The 17,881-nt window shown below is 53.8% G+C and overlaps 1 protein-coding gene across 1 annotated transcript in view; it reads right to left on the minus strand.

Moving 5' to 3' along the window:
• The window catches only part of FKBP15 (FKBP prolyl isomerase family member 15), a 104,710-nt gene that overhangs the window by 44,155 nt on the left and 42,674 nt on the right, over positions 1-17,881 (minus strand). The window contains exons 12-13 of the mRNA XM_068247990.1: positions 6,992-7,097; positions 5,615-5,721 (exon numbers count right to left, since the gene is read on the minus strand). Coding sequence (XP_068104091.1) covers positions 5,615-5,721; positions 6,992-7,097 — 213 coding nt within the window. The remainder of the gene's footprint in view (positions 1-5,614; positions 5,722-6,991; positions 7,098-17,881) is intronic.

Genomic DNA, 17,881 nt, shown 5'->3' on the forward strand with positions numbered 1-17,881 from the left:
AAGTACCCACAGTCAGTGATGGTCTGGGGTGCCATGCCAGCTGCTGGTGTTGGTCCACTGTGTTTTATCAAGGGCAGGTTAAATGCAGCTAGCTATCAGGAGATTTTGGAGCACTTCATGCTTCCATCTGCTGAAAAGCTTTATGGAGATGAAGATTTCATTTTTCAGCATGACCTGGCACCTGCTCACAGTGACAAAACCACTGGTAAATTGTTTACTGACCATGGTATTACTGTGCTCAATTGGTCTGCCAACTCTCCTGAACTGAACCCCATAGAGAATCTGTGGGATATTGTGAAGAGAAAGTTGAGAGACGCAAGACCCAACACTCTGGATGAGCTTAAGGCCGCTATCGAAGCATCCTGGGCCTCCATAACACCTGAGCACTGCCACAGGCTGATTGCCTCCATGCCACGCCACATTGAAGCAGTCATTTCTGCAAAAGGATTCCCGACCAAGTATTGAGTGCATAACTGAACATCATTATTTGAAGGTTGACTTTTTTTTGTTTTAAAAACACTTGTTTTATTGGTCGGGTGAAATATGCTAATTATTTGAGATAGGAATTTTGGGTTTTCATGAGCTGTATGCCAAAATCATCAATATTAAAACAATAAAAGGCTTGAACTACTTCAGTTGTGTGTAATGAATCTAAAATATATGAAAGTCTAATGTTTATCAGTACACTACAGAAAATAATGAACTTTATCACAATATGCTAAATTTTTGAGATGGACCTGTATGTGCCAAGGAGTAATCCTAAATATACATGTGGCAAGGGGTACGTGAGATTCAGCTACCAATATTAGGGGATCCCTGACCAAAGTAGTCATTAACCACTTCAGCCTACAGTGTGGAAAATCTCATGCATCCGAGCAACGTTCACCTCCCATTCATTCGCCAATAACTTTATCACTACTAATCACAATTAATTGATCTATATCTTGTTTTTTTCCATCACTAATTAGGCTTTCTTTAAGTAGTACATTTTGCTAAGAATTATTTTTTTCTAAATCCATTTTAACAGGAAGATTAAGAAATGGAAAAAAAATATTTCTCAGTTTTTGGCCATTGTAGTTTAAAATTAATGCATGCTACCGTAATTAAAACCCATGTATTTTATTTGCGTATTTGTCCCGCTTATTACGCCTTTTAAATTATGTCCCTATCACAATTTATGGCGCCAATATTTTATTTAGAAATAAAGGTACATTTTTTCAATTTGCGTTCATAACTATTTACAAGCTTATAATTTAAAAAAAAAAAAAATGAATAAGATGCTCTCTTAACATGTATATTTAAAAAGTTTACACCCTTAGGTAACTATTTTGTAGGTTTTTTTTTTTTTTTAAATTGTAATTTATTTTTTTATTTTTTATTTTTATTAGAAAATGTATGTGGGTGCAGTTTACTATTTGGCCACAAGATGGCCACAGTCAAAAAAGTTCCTGGAGCATACGATCACACTGCCAGGAACAATTAGGAGGCTGTAAAAAAAAATTCCGGGCAGAAATACCGCGCTTTCTGCTTAGAAAGCATCGGTATTTCTCCGGGAGGCTTAGATCGGTGAATGGGAATTATATTCCCATTCACTGATTGGGGGGCTGGCGGCAGGCAGTGGGAGCACGCCCGATCGCGTGCACCACGCTGCAGGACCAGCACAGTCTATCTGGACGGATATAAAATCAAAAAATCAATTCTTTATTTTTATCTGGTAAACAAGTAATAAGTATGCTAACCAGGCAATCCAAAAGTTAAAATCACTATTACTTTTCTTGTTGATAAATGATCATTCTCCAGTTTACCTGGCTCTTATTTGGTACACACAAAATTTTGTACACAAAAAGGAAGTTGCAGGGCATGCTGGGCTGTCCTTTTTTGCTTCTCTACTTCAGCCTCAGACTTAACTAATGCAGCCTGATTAGCTGAAGCCTCTTTCCCTCCTGTTATCCCCTCCCACACCTCTGTTCCTTTGATTGGCCAATATTTTTCATGCTGAGACAATGCATTTTCTATAGTGAAGGGCAATGCATACACAATCAGGCAGAGGAGAGTAAAGGAGGAAATGACATCAGGATTGGCTTCAAAATAGCCACAGTTAAAATGGGAAATGCTAAGAAGGATTTTCACTTTTTTACTGTAGAAAAATCACTAAAATCAAACCGTGGATGGTGCAATACATATGTTATGTAAGTAGAGCAAGTAGTTATCTACTTATATATGTGGGTTTTTTTTCTGAGATAGTATGGCTGACAGCTCCTTTTTAATAACCGGCATTTGCCTTGTCAATGTTGAGAAACACTGGTATAGAGGACATAGGCTGCATACTAAAAATAGACTAAAAAAGTTAAACTACTACCGTGTTTCCCCGAAGTTAAGCCTTCCTCCGAAAATAAGCCTTAGCTGTATACTGGTAAAAAAAAAAAAAAATGTGCACACTGATGCGTCCCCAGCGCACAATGATTATGATGAGTGGGGGGCGCAGTTACGGAGCCGACTCCGCATACAGCGCATGTGCAGCAACCGGGTTAAAGGGCACCGACCATGTTAGGATAATGAAGCCATTTACAGGCGAATGGAGGGGGACGCAGCCACAAGGGAGGTGCGGTAAGAGACCGCACACCGCCCCTACACTAACTTAGCATCATACTTCATACCCCTTGTGAGGTACTAGCAGACCTCTCCTGAGTTCTGGCATAGATCTGAAGGAAAAAGTCCTGGATAGTGACTGTTGTTGCACGTTAAAAACAACAATATAGTGCAGATTTGATTGAGATCCAGGACTGCGGTGTATTGGGAGAACAGTGGGCCTTACACGCTACTCCTCCAAGCCCAGGCCTGAGTCTGGCAGAGAGGGGTTAATGGGCTCACCTGCATGATTTGCATAAGTGGCTGCAGCTCTCAGTATGCAGTGGGCTGTGTGTGGAGCAAGAAGCTCCTGTGATGCTGCATACACACTTGAGATAAAAGTATTTGGAAAAGGCAAGAACACAGAACAATTTTACCCCCTTCCATGTAGTATGAGAGCCACACTCTACACAGTCTAGTCTATGGAGCTGAACTCCCCATCAGATAAAATCTTTGCAAGATGCTGCACACAAAGATTATGTACACTGTCCACATGCAACAGATCAGTATCTGCAAAAGTGCAGCTCCTGAAAAAGATCTGTTCCTGCAAAATGCATTCATAATCTATGATATCTGCAGATCTCATACACACCTTGTTTAACTGACCTTCATCTGCAGATCTGAAAATCCATCCTGGTGGATCTGATCTGCAGATGAATGTCAGTTAAATGTTACTATGAAAGCATTTTGCAGGAACTGATCTTTTGCAGGAGCTGCACTTTTGCAGATACTGATCTGTTGAGTGTACAGCATCTGTGTTCAGCATCTTGCAAAGATTTTTATCTGATGGGGAGTTCAGCTCAATAGAATAGACTGTGTAGGTATGGCTCTCATACTACATGGAAGGAGGTAAGATTGGTCTGTGATCTTGCCTTTTCCAAATACTTTTATCTCAAGTGTCTATGTGGCATCAGGCTGTGCAGCAGAGAGTGCTGGAGGGAGTTGGACCCCAGTACTTGTGATCCCAAGAGAAGCCTGGATAGGGGAGTGCCCCAGTACTGCCATTAGGCCTGTGGCAGGGTGTCACTCAAGAGCTGGTGTGGCTGTTGACAGTAGACAAGGGGCAGTATGCAGTAACCCCAAAGATATTCCGAGGTAGGGTTGGTACAGAAGCAAAGTGCTGTGCCTGTAGTGTGATTGCTGAATACCCAGTGTGATGTATACAATACAATACAATAACATTTCTATAGCGCTTTTCTCCCATAGGACTCAAAGCGCTTAGGCTCTCTCAGATTCAGTAATTAATAGGATGAAGTATTCACACAACAAAAGTTATATTTCTGCAAATGCCAGACTGAACAGGTGGGTTTTCAGTCTGGATTTAAACACGTCCAGGGATGGGGCTGTCCTGATCTGTTGAGGTAAGGAGTTCCAAAACGTAGGGGCAGCATGACAGAAGGCTCTGGGACCAAAAGTTTCCAAGTGGACTCTGGGTATGACTAGATTATTAGAACCTGTGGATCTGAGAATGCGGGGATTGCTACGCAGCTGCAACATTTCTTTCATGTATGCAGGGCCCAGATTATGTAGTGATTTAAATGCCTGTAGGCCAATCTTGAATAGGACCCTCCATTCTATAGGTAGCCAGTGAAGGGACTGCAGGACTGGCGTTATGTGGCAGTGACGGGGTTGGTTGGTTAGCAGTCTGGCAGCAGTATTCTGTATCAGCTGTAGGCGGTACAAGACCTTTTTTGGAAGGCCAGTGTAGAGAGCATTGCAGTAGTCCAGTCGGGATGTGATGAAGGCGTGGACTAAGGTTGGCAGATCTTCTGGGGGTATGAGGTGCTTGATTTTTGCAATGTTCTTCAGGTGAAAATAGGATGATTTCACCACAGCAGAGATTTGAGTTCTGAAGTTTAAATCCCCATCAATTAGAACTCCCAGGCTACGCACATGATCAGAGCTGCGTAGATCCGTGCCTCCTATTCCCAGTGTTGAAGACTGCAAGTTAAGTTGTTTTGTTATCATGCTCTGCCCTCCAATCAGAAGGACTTCAGTTTTGTCTGCATTTAGTTTCAGCCAGTTGTCATTCATCCATTGCTGTAGTTCACGTAAGATGTATTTTTGTTGCTTTTTTTGGACATTGTCTTGACTGACAATAAAGCTGTATGGTTTTATTTAACTTAAAACAAAAAAAAAGTGACTGGCTGGTATATTGTGACCCTTTACGAACTTCTCTGCCAAGATGAGCTAAACATCTCCACTTCCCCCAGAATATCACACCCTCAAAGATATAACCCTCCCCAAAAATGAGCCCTAGCACAGTGATCTGCAAACTTGGCTCTCCAGCTGTTAAGGAACTACAAGTCCCACAATGCATTGCAGGAGTCTGACAGCCACAGTCATGACTCAAAGGCAAATGCATTGTGGGACTTGTAGTTCCTTAACAGCTGCAGAGCCAAGTTTGCAGATAACAGATAACTGTGCCTAGCACATCTTCTGGAGGTCAAATTACAGGTAATACAAGTCTTATTTTCAGGGAAACATGGTAACAACAACAGGCAGTCTAGAACATATATATATATATATATATATATATATATCCCAAATATTCACGAGTAAAACAGACTTACTACCAATAATTAGAAAATTAAATTCCATTTGGTAAACGTTTTAGAAAATGTATTTAAGTGAACACGAGTGATATGGAGCGTGCCATATTTATTTCCTTTTAGACAATACCAGTTGCCTGGCAAACATGCTGATCTATTTGGCTGCAGTAGAGTCTGAATCACACCAGAAATAAGCATGCAGCTAATCTTGTCAGATCTGACAAAGTCAGAAACATCTGATCTGCTGCATGCTGGTTCACGGTCTATGGCTGAAACTAGAGGCAGAGGATCAGCAGGACAGCCAGGCAACTAGAATTTCCTAAAAGGAAATAAAATATGGCAGCCTCCATATCCCTCTCACCTCGGGTTCACTTTAAAGTTAGAATGAACTGAGAATCGGTATGTAGCTGTGGAAGGCGGAGACTCTGCAGTACCTGAAATCCTGGAGCCTGGCCCGGGACGGCTTGGGAAGCGATGGGACCTACAGGTATCAGGGCAGCAGATGGAGAGGGGAGACCGGACATGTGGTGCTGCTGTGGGACTGAAATGAAGACAACACCATTATATGCTGTATAAGGAAACAAGTCAGAAACACCAGTATGAGGCAGGAGCCACACTTATCAGTGGGAAAACCTCATGTGAATTTTCTGGTCACTTCATCTTTTTTTTACGCGCTCTCCTTCACAGTGGAAAATGACATTCAATGAGAATTTGCGAGTGGTGTGCAAGTTTATGCTTTAAGATATACCATATTTTCCGGCATATAAGACGGCTGGGCGTATAAGAAGAGCCCCCAACTTTTCCTGTGAAAAGATAGAGTTTGGGATATACTCGCCGTATAAGACTAGCCCTCTTCCAACGCACACCAAATAAAAATGAAAAAACATTCTATACTGGTGCTATGTATGGATACTGGTGCTGTACTGTATGTGGTACCCAGTATATTACAGTTCATAGGCGACTGACTGATTGGATTGGTCAACTCTCCCTCAGTGGATTGGTCAGCTCTACCTACAGTATCTCCAAGCAGATTGGTCAGCTCTCCGTTTATCAGGGCTGTATGGAAGAATAGATCGTGCTGTGCCCATAAAACCCGCCTCTTTCACCCGTCTGGCCCTTCCTTGTATCCTTTTTATCTTCTCCTCTGCCTCTCAGATCTCGCACATGCGCGCCTGCGCCGCTTCACTACAGTACTCAGCAGCGAGATCTGAGAGGCGGTAACAGGATAGGGCGGGCCAGACGGGTGGAAGAGGCGTGTTTTATGGGCAAAGCACAATCTCTTTCTTCCATACCTTGGGTGTCCCAGACCTTGCAGCATGAGCGGTGAGCTCTCCCCAGGATATGCGGCGACCGTCGAATCTCCAGCACCCAGTAATTAAACATCAGAATATCGCATACACGCATCGGGCATCAGCATAGAGTATCACCCGGCATAAATGACACCCAGCGTATAAGACGACCCCTGACTTTTCAGAAGATTTTCAAGGGTTAAAAAGTAGTCTTGTACGCCAGAATATACAGTACAGATGTGAAAACGTGGATACAATTTTGACATTTTCAAACAGAAGGGCAGAACTGCGCAGAACACTACAGACGTGAGAGTGATTGACAGCGTCGCTCATGCAGGAGCAGTAGATGCTGACCTGGCAATGATGGCATCGGAAATGGAGGGGATCCCGGTACTCCAGAGCTACGGCGAGGGACACGTTGGCTGCCTCGGGTAAGTAGCTCTCTTTTGTCTCATTCTTTTGGCTTTAAGGAAACACCTGTACATAAGGTAAGCGGTCACCTTTAACATAAAGAGGTCATACCTGAAGCAGGGATGTGAGCGCCGGCGGGAGTTTGGTTGATCTGCGGGGTGGGTCGCACAAGCTGAGGGGCTGCCGGATGTGGTGAAATTCTCTGCATATTTGGATCCTGCAAGAACGCAACTATTATTATAAATCAACTAAAACCAAACTAAGTGGAGTGAGTGAGTGGAGTGAGTGGGGTGGGTGATTGAGTGGAGTGAGTGAGTGGAGTGAGTGAGTGGGGTGAGTGAGTGGGGTGAGTGAGTGGGGTGAGTGAGTGGGGTGAGTGAGTGGGGTGAGTGAGTGGGGTGAGTGAGTGGGGTGAGTGAGTGGGGTGAGTGAGTGGGGTGAGTGAGTGGGGTGAGTGAGTGGGGTGAGTGAGTGGAGTGGAGTGAGTGGAGTGAGTGTAGCGAGTGGAGTGGAGTGGAGTGAGTGGAGTGAGTGTAGCGAGTGGAGTGGAGTGGAGTGAGTGTAGCGAGTGGAGTGGAGTGAGTGGAGTGGAGTGAGTGTAGCGAGTGGAGTGGAGTGAGTGGAGTGGAGTGAGTGGAGCGAGTGAGTGGAGTGAGTGGAGTGAGTGGAGCGAGTGAGTGGAGTGAGTGGAGTGAGTGGAGCGAGTGGAGTGAGTGAGTGTAGCGAGTGGAGTGAGTGAGTGTAGCGAGTGGAGTGAGTGAGTGTAGCGAGTGGAGTGAGTGTAGCGAGTGGAGTGAGTGAGTGTAGCGAGTGGAGTGAGTGAGTGTAGCGAGTGGAGTGAGTGTAGCGAGTGGAGTGAGTGAGTGTAGCGAGTGGCGTGAGTGAGTGTAGCGAGTGGGGTGAGTGAGTGTAGCGAGTGGAGTGAGTGAGTGTAGCGAGTGGAGTGAGTGTAGCGAGTGGAGTGAGTGAGTGTAGCGAGTGGAGTGAGTGAGTGTAGCGAGTGGAGTGAGTGAGTGTAGCGAGTGGAGTGAGTGAGTGTAGCGAGTGGAGTGAGTGAGTGTAGCGAGTGGAGTGAGTGAGTGTAGCGAGTGGAGTGAGTGAGTGTAGCGAGTGGAGTGAGTGAGTGTAGCGAGTGGAGTGAGTGAGTGTAGCGAGTGGAGTGAGTGAGTGTAGCGAGTGGAGTGAGTGAGTGTAGTAAGTGAGTGGAGTGAGTGAGTGTAGTGAGTGAGTGGAGTGAGTGAGTGTAGTGAGTGAGTGGAGTGAGTGGAGTGAGTGAGTGGAGTGAGTGAGTGAGTGGAGTGAGTGAGTGAGTGGAGTGAGTGAGTGAAGTGAGTGTGTGGAGCGAGTGAGTGGAGCGAGTGAGTGGAGCGAGTGAGTGGAGCGAGTGAGTGGAGCGAGTGAGTGGAGCGAGTGAGTGGAGCGAGTGGAGCGAGTGGAGCGAGTGAGTGGAGCGAGTGGAGCGAGTGAGTGGAGCGAGTGGAGCGAGTGAGTGGAGCGAGTGGAGCGAGTGAGTGGAGCGAGTGGAGCGAGTGAGTGGAGCGAGTGGAGCGAGTGAGTGGAGCGAGTGAGTGGAGCGAGTGGAGCGAGTGAGTGGAGCGAGTGGAGCGAGTGAGTGGAGCGAGTGAGTGGAGCGAGTGAGTGGAGCGAGTGAGTGGAGCGAGTGAGTGGAGCGAGTGAGTGGAGCGAGTGAGTGGAGCGAGTGAGTGGAGCGAGTGAGTGGAGCGAGTGAGTGGAGCGAGTGAGTGGAGCGAGTGGAGCGAGTGAGTGGAGCGAGTGAGTGGAGCGAGTGAGTGGAGCGAGTGAGTGGAGCGAGTGAGTGGAGCGAGTGAGTGGAGCGAGTGAGTGGAGCGAGTGAGTGGAGCGAGTGAGTGGAGCGAGTGAGTGGAGCGAGTGAGTGGAGCGAGTGAGTGGAGCGAGTGAGTGGAGCGAGTGGAGCGGAGCGAGTGGAGCGAGTGAGTGGAGTGAGTGGAGCGAGTGAGTGGAGTGAGTGGAGCGAGTGAGTGGAGTGAGTGGAGCGAGTGAGTGGAGCGAGTGGAGCGAGTGAGTGGAGCGAGTGGAGCGAGTGAGTGGAGCGAGTGGAGCGAGTGAGTGGAGCGAGTGGAGCGAGTGGAGCGAGTGAGTGGAGCGAGTGGAGCGAGTGAGTGGAGCGAGTGGAGCGAGTGAGTGGAGCGAGTGAGTGGAGCGAGTGAGTGGAGCGAGTGAGTGGAGCGAGTGGAGCGAGTGAGTGGAGCGAGTGGAGCGAGTGAGTGGAGTGAGTGAAGCGAGTGAGTGGAGTGAGTGGAGCGAGTGAGTGGAGCGAGTGAGTGGAGTGAGTGGAGCGAGTGAGTGGAGCGAGTGAGTGGAGCGAGTGAGTGGAGCGAGTGAGTGGAGCGAGTGAGTGGAGCGAGTGAGAGGAGTGAGTGGAGCGAGTGAGTGGAGTGAGTGGAGCGAGTGAGTGGAGCGAGTGAGTGGAGCGAGTGAGTGGAGCGAGTGGAGCGAGTGAGTGGAGCGAGTGAGTGGAGCGAGTGAGTGGAGCGAGTGAGTGGAGCGAGTGAGTGGAGCGAGTGAGTGGAGCGAGTGGAGCGAGTGAGTGGAGCGAGTGAGTGGAGTGAGTGGAGCGAGTGAGTGGAGCGAGTGAGTGGAGCGAGTGAGTGGAGCGAGTGAGTGGAGCGAGTGAGTGGAGCGAGTGGAGCGAGTGAGTGGAGCGAGTGAGTGGAGCGAGTGAGTGGAGCGAGTGAGTGGAGCGAGTGAGTGGAGCGAGTGGAGCGAGTGGAGCGAGTGGAGCGAGTGAGTGGAGCGAGTGAGTGGAGCGAGTGAGTGGAGCGAGTGAGTGGAGCGAGTGAGTGGAGCGAGTGGAGCGAGTGGAGCGAGTGGAGCGAGTGAGTGGAGCGAGTGAGTGGAGCGAGTGAGTGGAGCGAGTGGAGCGAGTGAGTGGAGCGAGTGGAGCGAGTGAGTGGAGCGAGTGGAGCGAGCGAGTGGAGCGAGTGGAGCGAGCGAGTGGAGCGAGTGAGTGGAGCGAGTGAGTGGAGCGAGTGAGTGGAGTGAGTGAGTGGAGCGAGTGAGTGGAGCGAGTGGAGCGAGTGAGTGGAGCGAGTGGAGCGAGTGAGTGGAGCGAGTGAGTGGAGCGAGTGGAGCGAGTGAGTGGAGCGAGTGAGTGGAGCGAGTGAGTGGAGCGAGTGGAGCGAGTGAGTGGAGCGAGTGGAGCGAGCGAGTGGAGCGAGTGAGTGGAGCGAGTGAGTGGAGCGAGTGAGTGGAGTGAGTGGAGCGAGTGAGTGGAGTGAGTGGAGCGAGTGGGTGGAGCGAGTGAGTGGAGCGAGTGAGTGGAGCGAGTGGAGCGAGTGAGTGGAGCGAGTGAGTGGAGCGAGCGAGAGGAGCGAGCGAGAGGAGCGAGCGAGAGGAGCGAGCGAGTGGAGCGAGTGAGTGGAGCGAGTGAGTGGAGCGAGCGAGTGGAGCGAGTGGAGCGAGTGAGTGGAGCGAGTGAGTGGAGCGAGCGAGTGGAGCGAGTGGAGCGAGTGAGTGGAGCGAGTGAGTGGAGTGAGTGAGTGGAGCGAGTGAGTGGAGCGAGCGAGTGGAGCGAGTGGAGCGAGTGAGTGGAGCGAGTGAGTGGAGTGAGTGAGTGGAGCGAGTGAGTGGAGTGAGTGGAGCGAGTGAGTGGAGCGAGTGGAGCGGAGTGAGTGGAGCGAGTGAGTGGAGTGAGTGGAGCGAGTGAGTGGAGTGAGTGGAGCGAGTGAGTGGAGTGAGTGGAGCGAGTGAGTGGAGTGAGTGGAGCGAGTGGAGCGAGTGAGTGGAGCGAGTGAGTGGAGCGAGTGAGTGGAGCGAGTGAGTGGAGCGAGTGAGTGGAGCGAGTGGAGCGAGCGAGTGAGTGGAGCGAGTGAGTGGAGCGAGTGGAGCGAGCGAGTGGAGCGAGTGGAGCGAGCGAGTGGAGCGAGTGAGTGGAGTGAGTGAGTGGAGCGAGTGAGTGAGTGGAGCGAGTGAGTGGAGCGAGTGAGTGGAGCGAGTGAGTGGAGCGAGTGAGTGGAGTGAGTGAGTGGAGTGAGTGGAGCGAGTGAGTGGAGCGAGTGAGTGGAGCGAGTGAGTGGAGTGAGACGAGTGAGTGGAGTGAGTGAGTGGAGCGAGTGAGTGGAGCGAGTGAGTGGAGTGAGAGTGGAGCGAGTGAGTAGTGGAGCGAGTGAGTGGAGCGAAGTGAGTGGAGCGAGTGATGAAGCTTGGAGTGGCCGTAGTGAGTGGAGCGAGCGAGTGGAGCGAGCGAGTGGAGCGAGCGAGTGGAGCGAGTGAGCGAGCGAGAGTGGAGCGAGCGAGTGGAGCGAGTGGAGCGAGTGAGTGGAGCGAGTGAGTGGAGCGAGTGGAGCGAGTGAGTGGAGCGAGTGGAGCGAGCGAGTGGAGCGAGCGAGTGGAGCGAGTGAGTGGAGCGAGTGAGTGGAGCGAGTGAGTGGAGCGAGTGAGTGGAGTGAGTGGAGTGAGTGGAGCGAGCGAGTGGAGCGAGTGAGTGGAGCGAGTGAGTGGAGTGAGTGAGTGGAGCGAGTGGAGCGAGTGAGTGGAGCGAGTGAGTGGAGTGAGTGGAGCGAGCGAGTGGAGCGAGTGAGTGGAGCGAGTGAGTGGAGTGAGTGAGTGGAGCGAGTGAGTGGAGCGAGTGGAGCGAGTGAGTGGAGCGAGTGAGTGGAGTGAGTGGAGCGAGTGGAGCGAGTGAGTGGAGTGAGTGGAGCGAGTGAGTGGAGTGAGTGGAGCGAGTGGAGCGGAGTGAGTGGAGCGAGTGAGTGGAGCGAGTGGAGCGAGTGAGTGGAGCGAGTGGAGCGAGTGAGTGGAGCGAGTGGAGCGGAGTGAGTGGAGCGAGTGAGTGGAGTGAGTGGAGCGAGTGAGTGGAGCGAGTGGAGGGAGCGAGTGGAGCGAGTGAGTGGAGCGAGTGAGTGGAGCGAGTGAGTGGAGCGAGTGAGTGGAGCGAGTGAGTGGAGCGAGTGAGTGGAGCGAGTGAGTGGAGCGAGCGGAGCGAGCGGAGCGAGTGAGTGGAGCGAGTGAGTGGAGCGAGTGAGTGGAGCGAGTGGAGCGAGTGGAGCGAGTGAGTGGAGCGAGTGAGTGGAGCGAGTGAGTGGAGCGAGCAAGTGGAGCGAGCAAGTGGAGCGAGTGAGTGGAGTGAGTGAGTGGAGCGAGTGAGTGGAGCGAGTGGAGCGAGTGGAGCGAGTGAGTGGAGCGAGTGGAGCGAGTGAGTGGAGCGAGTGAGTGGAGTGAGTGGAGCGAGTGAGTGGAGTGAGTGGAGCGAGTGAGTGGAGTGAGTGGAGCGAGTGAGTGAAGTGAGTGGAGCGAGTGGAGCGAGTGAGTGGAGCGAGTGGAGCGAGTGAGTGGAGCGAGTGGAGCGAGTGAGTGGAGCGAGTGGAGCGAGTGAGTGGAGTGAGTGGAGCGGAGTGAGTGGAGCGAGTGAGTGGAGTGAGTGGAGCGAGTGAGTGGAGCGAGTGAGTGGAGCGAGTGAGTGGAGCGAGTGAGTGGAGCGAGTGGAGCGAGCGAGTGGAGCGAGTGGAGCGAGTGAGTGGAGCGAGTGAGTGGAGCGAGTGAGTGGAGCGAGTGAGTGGAGCGAGTGAGTGGAGCGAGTGAGTGGAGCGAGCGGAGCGAGCGGAGCGAGTGAGTGGAGCGAGTGAGTGGAGCGAGTGAGTGGAGCGAGTGAGTGGAGCGAGTGGAGCGAGTGAGTGGAGCGAGTGAGTGGAGCGAGTGAGTGGAGCGAGTGAGTGGAGCGAGTGAGTGGAGCGAGTGAGTGGAGCGAGTGAGTGGAGCGAGTGAGTGGAGCGAGTGAGTGGAGTGAGTGGAGTGAGTGGAGTGAGTGGAGTGAGTGGAGCGAGTGGAGTGAGTGGAGCGAGTGAGTGGAGCGAGTGAGTGGAGCGAGTGAGTGGAGCGAGTGAGTGGAGCAAGTGAGTGGAGCGAGTGGAGCGAGCGAGTGGAGCGAGTGAGTGGAGCGAGTGAGTGGAGCGAGTGAGTGGAGCGAGTGAGTGGAGCGAGTGGAGCGAGTGAGTGGAGCGAGTGAGTGGAGCGAGTGAGTGGAGCGAGTGAGTGGAGCGAGTGAGGAGTGAGTGGAGTGAGTGGAGCGAGTGAGTGGAGCGAGTGAGTGGAGCGAGTGAGTGGAGCGAGTGAGTGGAGCGAGTGAGTGGAGCGAGTGAGTGGAGCGAGTGAGTGGAGCGAGTGAGTGGAGCGAGTGAGTGGAGCGAGTGAGTGGAGCGAGTGGAGCGAGTGAGTGGAGCGAGTGAGTGGAGCGAGTGAGTGGAGCGAGTGAGTGGAGCGAGTGAGTGGAGCGAGTGAGTGGAGCGAGTGAGTGGAGCGAGTGGAGCGAGTGAGTGGAGCGAGTGAGTGGAGCGAGTGAGTGGAGCGAGTGAAGCTGGAGTGGAGCGAGTGGAGCGAGTGAGTGGAGCGAGTGAGTGGAGTGAGTGAGTGGAGCGAGTGAGTGGAGCGAGTGAGTGAGCGAGTGAGTGGAGCGAGTGAGTGGAGTGAGTGGAGCGAGTGAGTGGAGTGAGTGGAGCGAGTGAGTGCGAGTGAGTGGAGCGAGTGAGTGGAGCGAGTGGAGCGAGTGAGGGAGCGAGTGAGTGGAGCGAGTGGAGCGGAGTGAGTGGAGCGAGTGAGTGGAGTGAGTGGAGCGAGTGAGTGGAGCGAGTGAGTGGAGCGAGTGAGTGGAGCGAGTGAGCGAGCGAGTGGAGCGAGTGGAGCGAGTGAGTGAGCGAGTGAGTGGAGTGAGTGAGTGAGCGAGTGAGTGGAGCGAGTGAGTGGAGCGAGTGAGTGGAGCGAGTGGAGCGAGTGAGTGGAGCGAGTGAGTGGAGTGAGTGGAGCGAGTGAGTGAGTGGAGTGAGTGGAGCGAGTGAGTGGAGCGAGTGGAGCGAGTGAGTGGAGCGAGTGGAGCGAGTGAGTGCGAGTGAGTGGAGCGAGTGAGTGGAGCTAGTGGAGCGAGGAGCGAGTGAGTGGAGCGAGTGGAGCGAGTGGAGCGAGTGAGTGGAGCGAGTGAGTGGAGCGAGTGAGTGGAGCGAGTGAGTGGAGCGAGTGAGTGGAGCGAGTGAGTGGAGCGAGTGAGTGGAGCGAGTGGAGCGAGTGAGTGGAGCGAGTGAGTGGAGTGAGTGAGTGAGTGAGTGAGTGAGTGGAGCGAGTGAGTGGAGTGAGTGGAGCGAGTGAGTGGAGCGAGTGAGTGGAGCGAGTGAGTGGAGCGAGTGAGTGGAGCGTGTGAGTGGAGCGAGTGGAGTGGAGCGAGTGAGTGGAGCGAGTGAGTGGAGCGAGTGAGTGGAGCGAGTGAGTGGAGCGAGTGTGGAGCGAGTGAGTGTAGCGAGTGGAGTGAGTGTAGCGAGTGAGTGTAGCGAGTGAGTGGAGCGAGTGAGTGGAGCGAGTGAGTGTGGAGCGAGTGAGTGGAGCGAGTGGAGCGAGTGGGGAGCGAGTGAGTGGAGCGAGTGGAGCGAGTGAGTGGAGCGAGTGGAGCGAGTGAGTGGAGCGAGTGGAGCGAGTGAGTGGAGCGAGTGGAGCGAGTGAGTGGAGCGAGTGAGTGGAGTGAGTGGAGCGAGCGAGTGGAGCGAGTGGAGCGAGTGAGTGGAGCGAGTGAGTGGAGCGAGTGAGTGGAGCGAGTGAGTGGAGCGAGTGAGTGGAGCGAGTGAGTGGAGTGAGTGAGTGGAGCGAGTGAGTGGAGCGAGTGGAGCGAGTGAGTGGAGCGAGTGAGTGGAGTGAGTGGAGCGAGTGGAGCGAGTGAGTGGAGCGAGTGGAGCGAGTGGAGCGAGTGGAGCGAGTGGAGCGGAGTGAGTGGAGCGGAGTGAGTGGAGTGAGTGGAGCGAGTGAGTGGAGCGAGTGAGTGGAGCGAGTGAGTGGAGCGAGTGAGTGGAGCGAGTGAGTGGAGCGAGTGAGTGGAGCGAGTGAGTGGAGCGAAGTGGAGCGAGCGAGGTGGAGCGAGTGAGTGGAGCGAGTGAGTGGAGTGAGTGGAGCGAGTGAGTGGAGTGAGTGGAGCGAGTGAGTGGAGTGAGTGGAGCGAGTGAGTGGAGCGAGTGAGTGGAGTGAGTGGAGCGAGTGAGTGGAGCGAGTGAGTGGAGCGAGTGAGTGGAGCGAGTGAGTGGAGCGAGTGAGTGGAGCGAGTGAGTGGAGCGAGTGAGTGGAGCGAGTGGAGTGAGTGTGAGCGGAGTGAGTGTAGCGAGTGGAGTGAGTGTAGCGAGTGTAGCGAGTGAGTGGAGCGAGTGAGTGGAGCGAGTGAGTGAGTGGAGCGAGTGAGTGGGAGTGAGTGGAGCGAGTGAGTGGAGTGAGTGGAGCGAGTGGAGTGGAGCGAGTGAGTGGAGTGAGTGGAGCGAGTGAGTGGAGCGAGTGAGTGGAGCGAGTGAGTGGAGCGAGTGAGTGGAGCGAGTGAGTGGAGCGAGTGAGTGGAGCGAGTGAGTGGAGCGAGTGAGTGGAGCGAGTGAGTGGAGCGAGTGAGTGGAGTGAGTGGAGCGAGTGAGTGGAGCGAGTGAGTGGAGCGAGTGAGTGGAGCGAGTGGAGTGAGTGTGGAGCGAGTGAGTGTAGCGAGTGGAGTGAGTGTAGCGAGTGTAGCGAGTGAGTGGAGCAGAGTGGAGCGAGTGAGTGGAGCGAGTGAGTGGAGTGAGTGGAGCGAGTGAGTGGAGCGAGTGGAGCGAGTGAGTGGAGCGAGTGAGTGGAGTGAGTGAGTGAGTGGAGCGAGTGAGTGGAGTGAGTGGAGCGAGTGAGTGGAGCGAGTGGAGCGAGTGAGTGGAGCGAGTGGAGCGAGTGAGTGGAGCGAGTGAGTGGAGCGAGTGAGTGGAGCGAGTGAGTGGAGCGAGTGAGTGGAGCGAGTGAGTGGAGCGAGTGAGTGGAGCGAGTGAGTGGAGTGAGTGGAGCGAGTGAGTGGAGTGAGTGGAGCGAGTGAGTGGAGCGAGTGGAGTGGAGTGAGTGGAGCGAGTGAGTGGAGCGAGTGAGTGGAGCGAGTGAGTGGAGCGAGTGAGTGGAGCGAGGTGAGTGGAGCGAGTGAGTGGAGCGAGTGAGTGGAGCGAGTGTGGAGCGAGTGAGTGTAGCGAGTGGAGAGTGAGTGGAGCGAGTGAGTGGAGCGAGTGAGTGAGGAGTGAGTGGAGCGAGTGAGTGGAGCGAGTGAGTGGAGCGAGTGAGTGGAGCGAGTGAGTGGAGCGAGTGGAGCGAGTGAGTGGAGCGAGTGGAGCGAGTGAGTGGAGCGAGTGAGTGGAGCGAGTGAGTGGAGCGAGTGGAGCGAGTGAGTGGAGCGAGTGAGTGGAGTGAGTGGAGCGAGGCGAGTGGAGTCGAGTGGAGCGAGTGAGTGGAGCGAGTGAGTGGAGCGAGTGAGTGGAGCGAGTGAGTGGAGCGAGTGAGTGGAGCGAGTGAGTGGAGTGAGAGTGAGTGGAGCGAGTGAGTGGAGCGAGTGGACGAGTGAGTGGAGCGAGTGAGTGGAGTGAGTGGAGCGAGTGGAGCGAGTGAGTGGAGCGAGTGAGCGTGGAGCGAGTGGAGTCGGAGTGAGTGGAGTGAGTGGAGCGAGTGAGTGGAGCGAGTGAGTGGAGCGAGTGAGTGGAGCGAGTGAGTGGAGCGAGTGAGTGGAGCGAGTGAGTGGAGCGAGTGAGTGGAGCGAGTGAGTGGAGCGAGTGAGTGGAGCGAGTGAGTGGAGCGAGTGGAGCGAGTCGAGTGGAGCGAGTGAGTGGAGCGAGTGAGTGGAGTGAGTGGAGCGAGTGAGTGGAGTGAGTGGAGCGAGTGAGTGGGAGTGAGTGGTGCGAGTGAGTGGAGCGAGTGAGTGGAGTGAGTGGAGCGAGTGAGTGGAGCGAGTGAGTGGAGCGAGTGAGTGGAGCGAGTGAGTGGAGCGAGTGAGTGGAGCGAAGTGAGTGGAGCGAGTGAGTGGAGCGAGTGAGTGGAGCGAGTGGAGTGAGTGTGGGAGCGGAGTGAGTGTAGCGAGTGGAGTGAGTGTAGCGAGTGTAGCGAGGTGAGTGGAGCGAGTGAGTGGAGCGAGTGAGTGAGTGGAGTGAGTGGAGTGAGTGGAGCTGGAGTGAGTGGAGCGAGTGAGTGGGAGTGAGTGGAGCGAGTGAGTGGAGCGAGTGAGTGGAGCGAGTGAGTGGAGCGAGTGAGTGGAGCGAGTGAGTGGAGCGAGTGAGTGGAGCGAGTGAGTGGAGCGAGTGGAGCGAGTGAGTGGAGCGAGTGAGTGGAGCGAGTGAGTGGAGCGAGTGGAGTGAGTGGTGGAGCGAGTGAGTGTAGCGAGTGAGTGTGAGTGTAGCGAGTGTAGCGAGTGAGTGGAGCGAGTGAGCAGTGAGTGGAGCGAGTGAGTGGAGTGAGTGGAGCGAGTGAGTGGAGCGAGTGGAGCGAGTGAGTGGAGCGAGTGAGTGGAGTGATGTGGAGTGAGTGGAGCGAGTGAGTGGAGCGAGTGGAGGCGAGTGAGTGGAGCGGAGTGGAGCGAGTGAGTGGAGCGAGTGAGTGAGCGAGTGAGTGGAGCGAGTGAGTGGAGCGAGTGAGTGGAGCGAGGAGTCGAGTGGGAGCGAGTGAGTGGAGCGAGTGAGTGGAGCGAGTGAGTGGAGCGAGTGAGTGAGCGAGTGAGTGGAGCGAGTGGAGTGAGAGCGAGTGAGTGGAGTGGAGCGAGTGAGTGAGCGAGTGAGTGGAGCGAGTGAGTGGAGCGAGTGGAGTGGTGGAGCGAGTGAGTGGAGCGAGTGAGTGGAGCGAGTGCAGTGAGTGGAGCGAGTGAGTGGAGCGAGTGAGTGGAGCGAGCGAGTGAGTGGAGTGGAGCGAGTGAGTGGAGCGAGTGGAGCGAGTGAGTGGAGCGAGTGAGTGGAGCGAGTGAGTGGAGCGAGTGAGTGGAGCGAGTGTGGAGCGAGTGAGTGGAGCGAGTGGAGTGAGTGGAGCGAGTGAGTGGAGCGAGTTGGAGCGAGTGAGTGCGAGTGAGTGGAGCGAGTGTGAGTGGAGCGAGTGAGTGCGAGTGAGTGGAGCGAGTGAGTGGAGCGAGTGGAGCGAGTGAGTGGATGCGAGTGAGTGGAGCGAGTGAGTGGAGCGAGGTGAGTGGAGCGAGTGGAGCGAGTGGAGGTGAGTGAGTGGAGCGAGTGAGTGGAGCGAGTGGAG

This window comes from Hyperolius riggenbachi, chromosome 8, assembly GCF_040937935.1.
Source record: "Hyperolius riggenbachi isolate aHypRig1 chromosome 8, aHypRig1.pri, whole genome shotgun sequence".
NCBI classification, from domain to species: Eukaryota; Metazoa; Chordata; class Amphibia; order Anura; family Hyperoliidae; genus Hyperolius; species Hyperolius riggenbachi.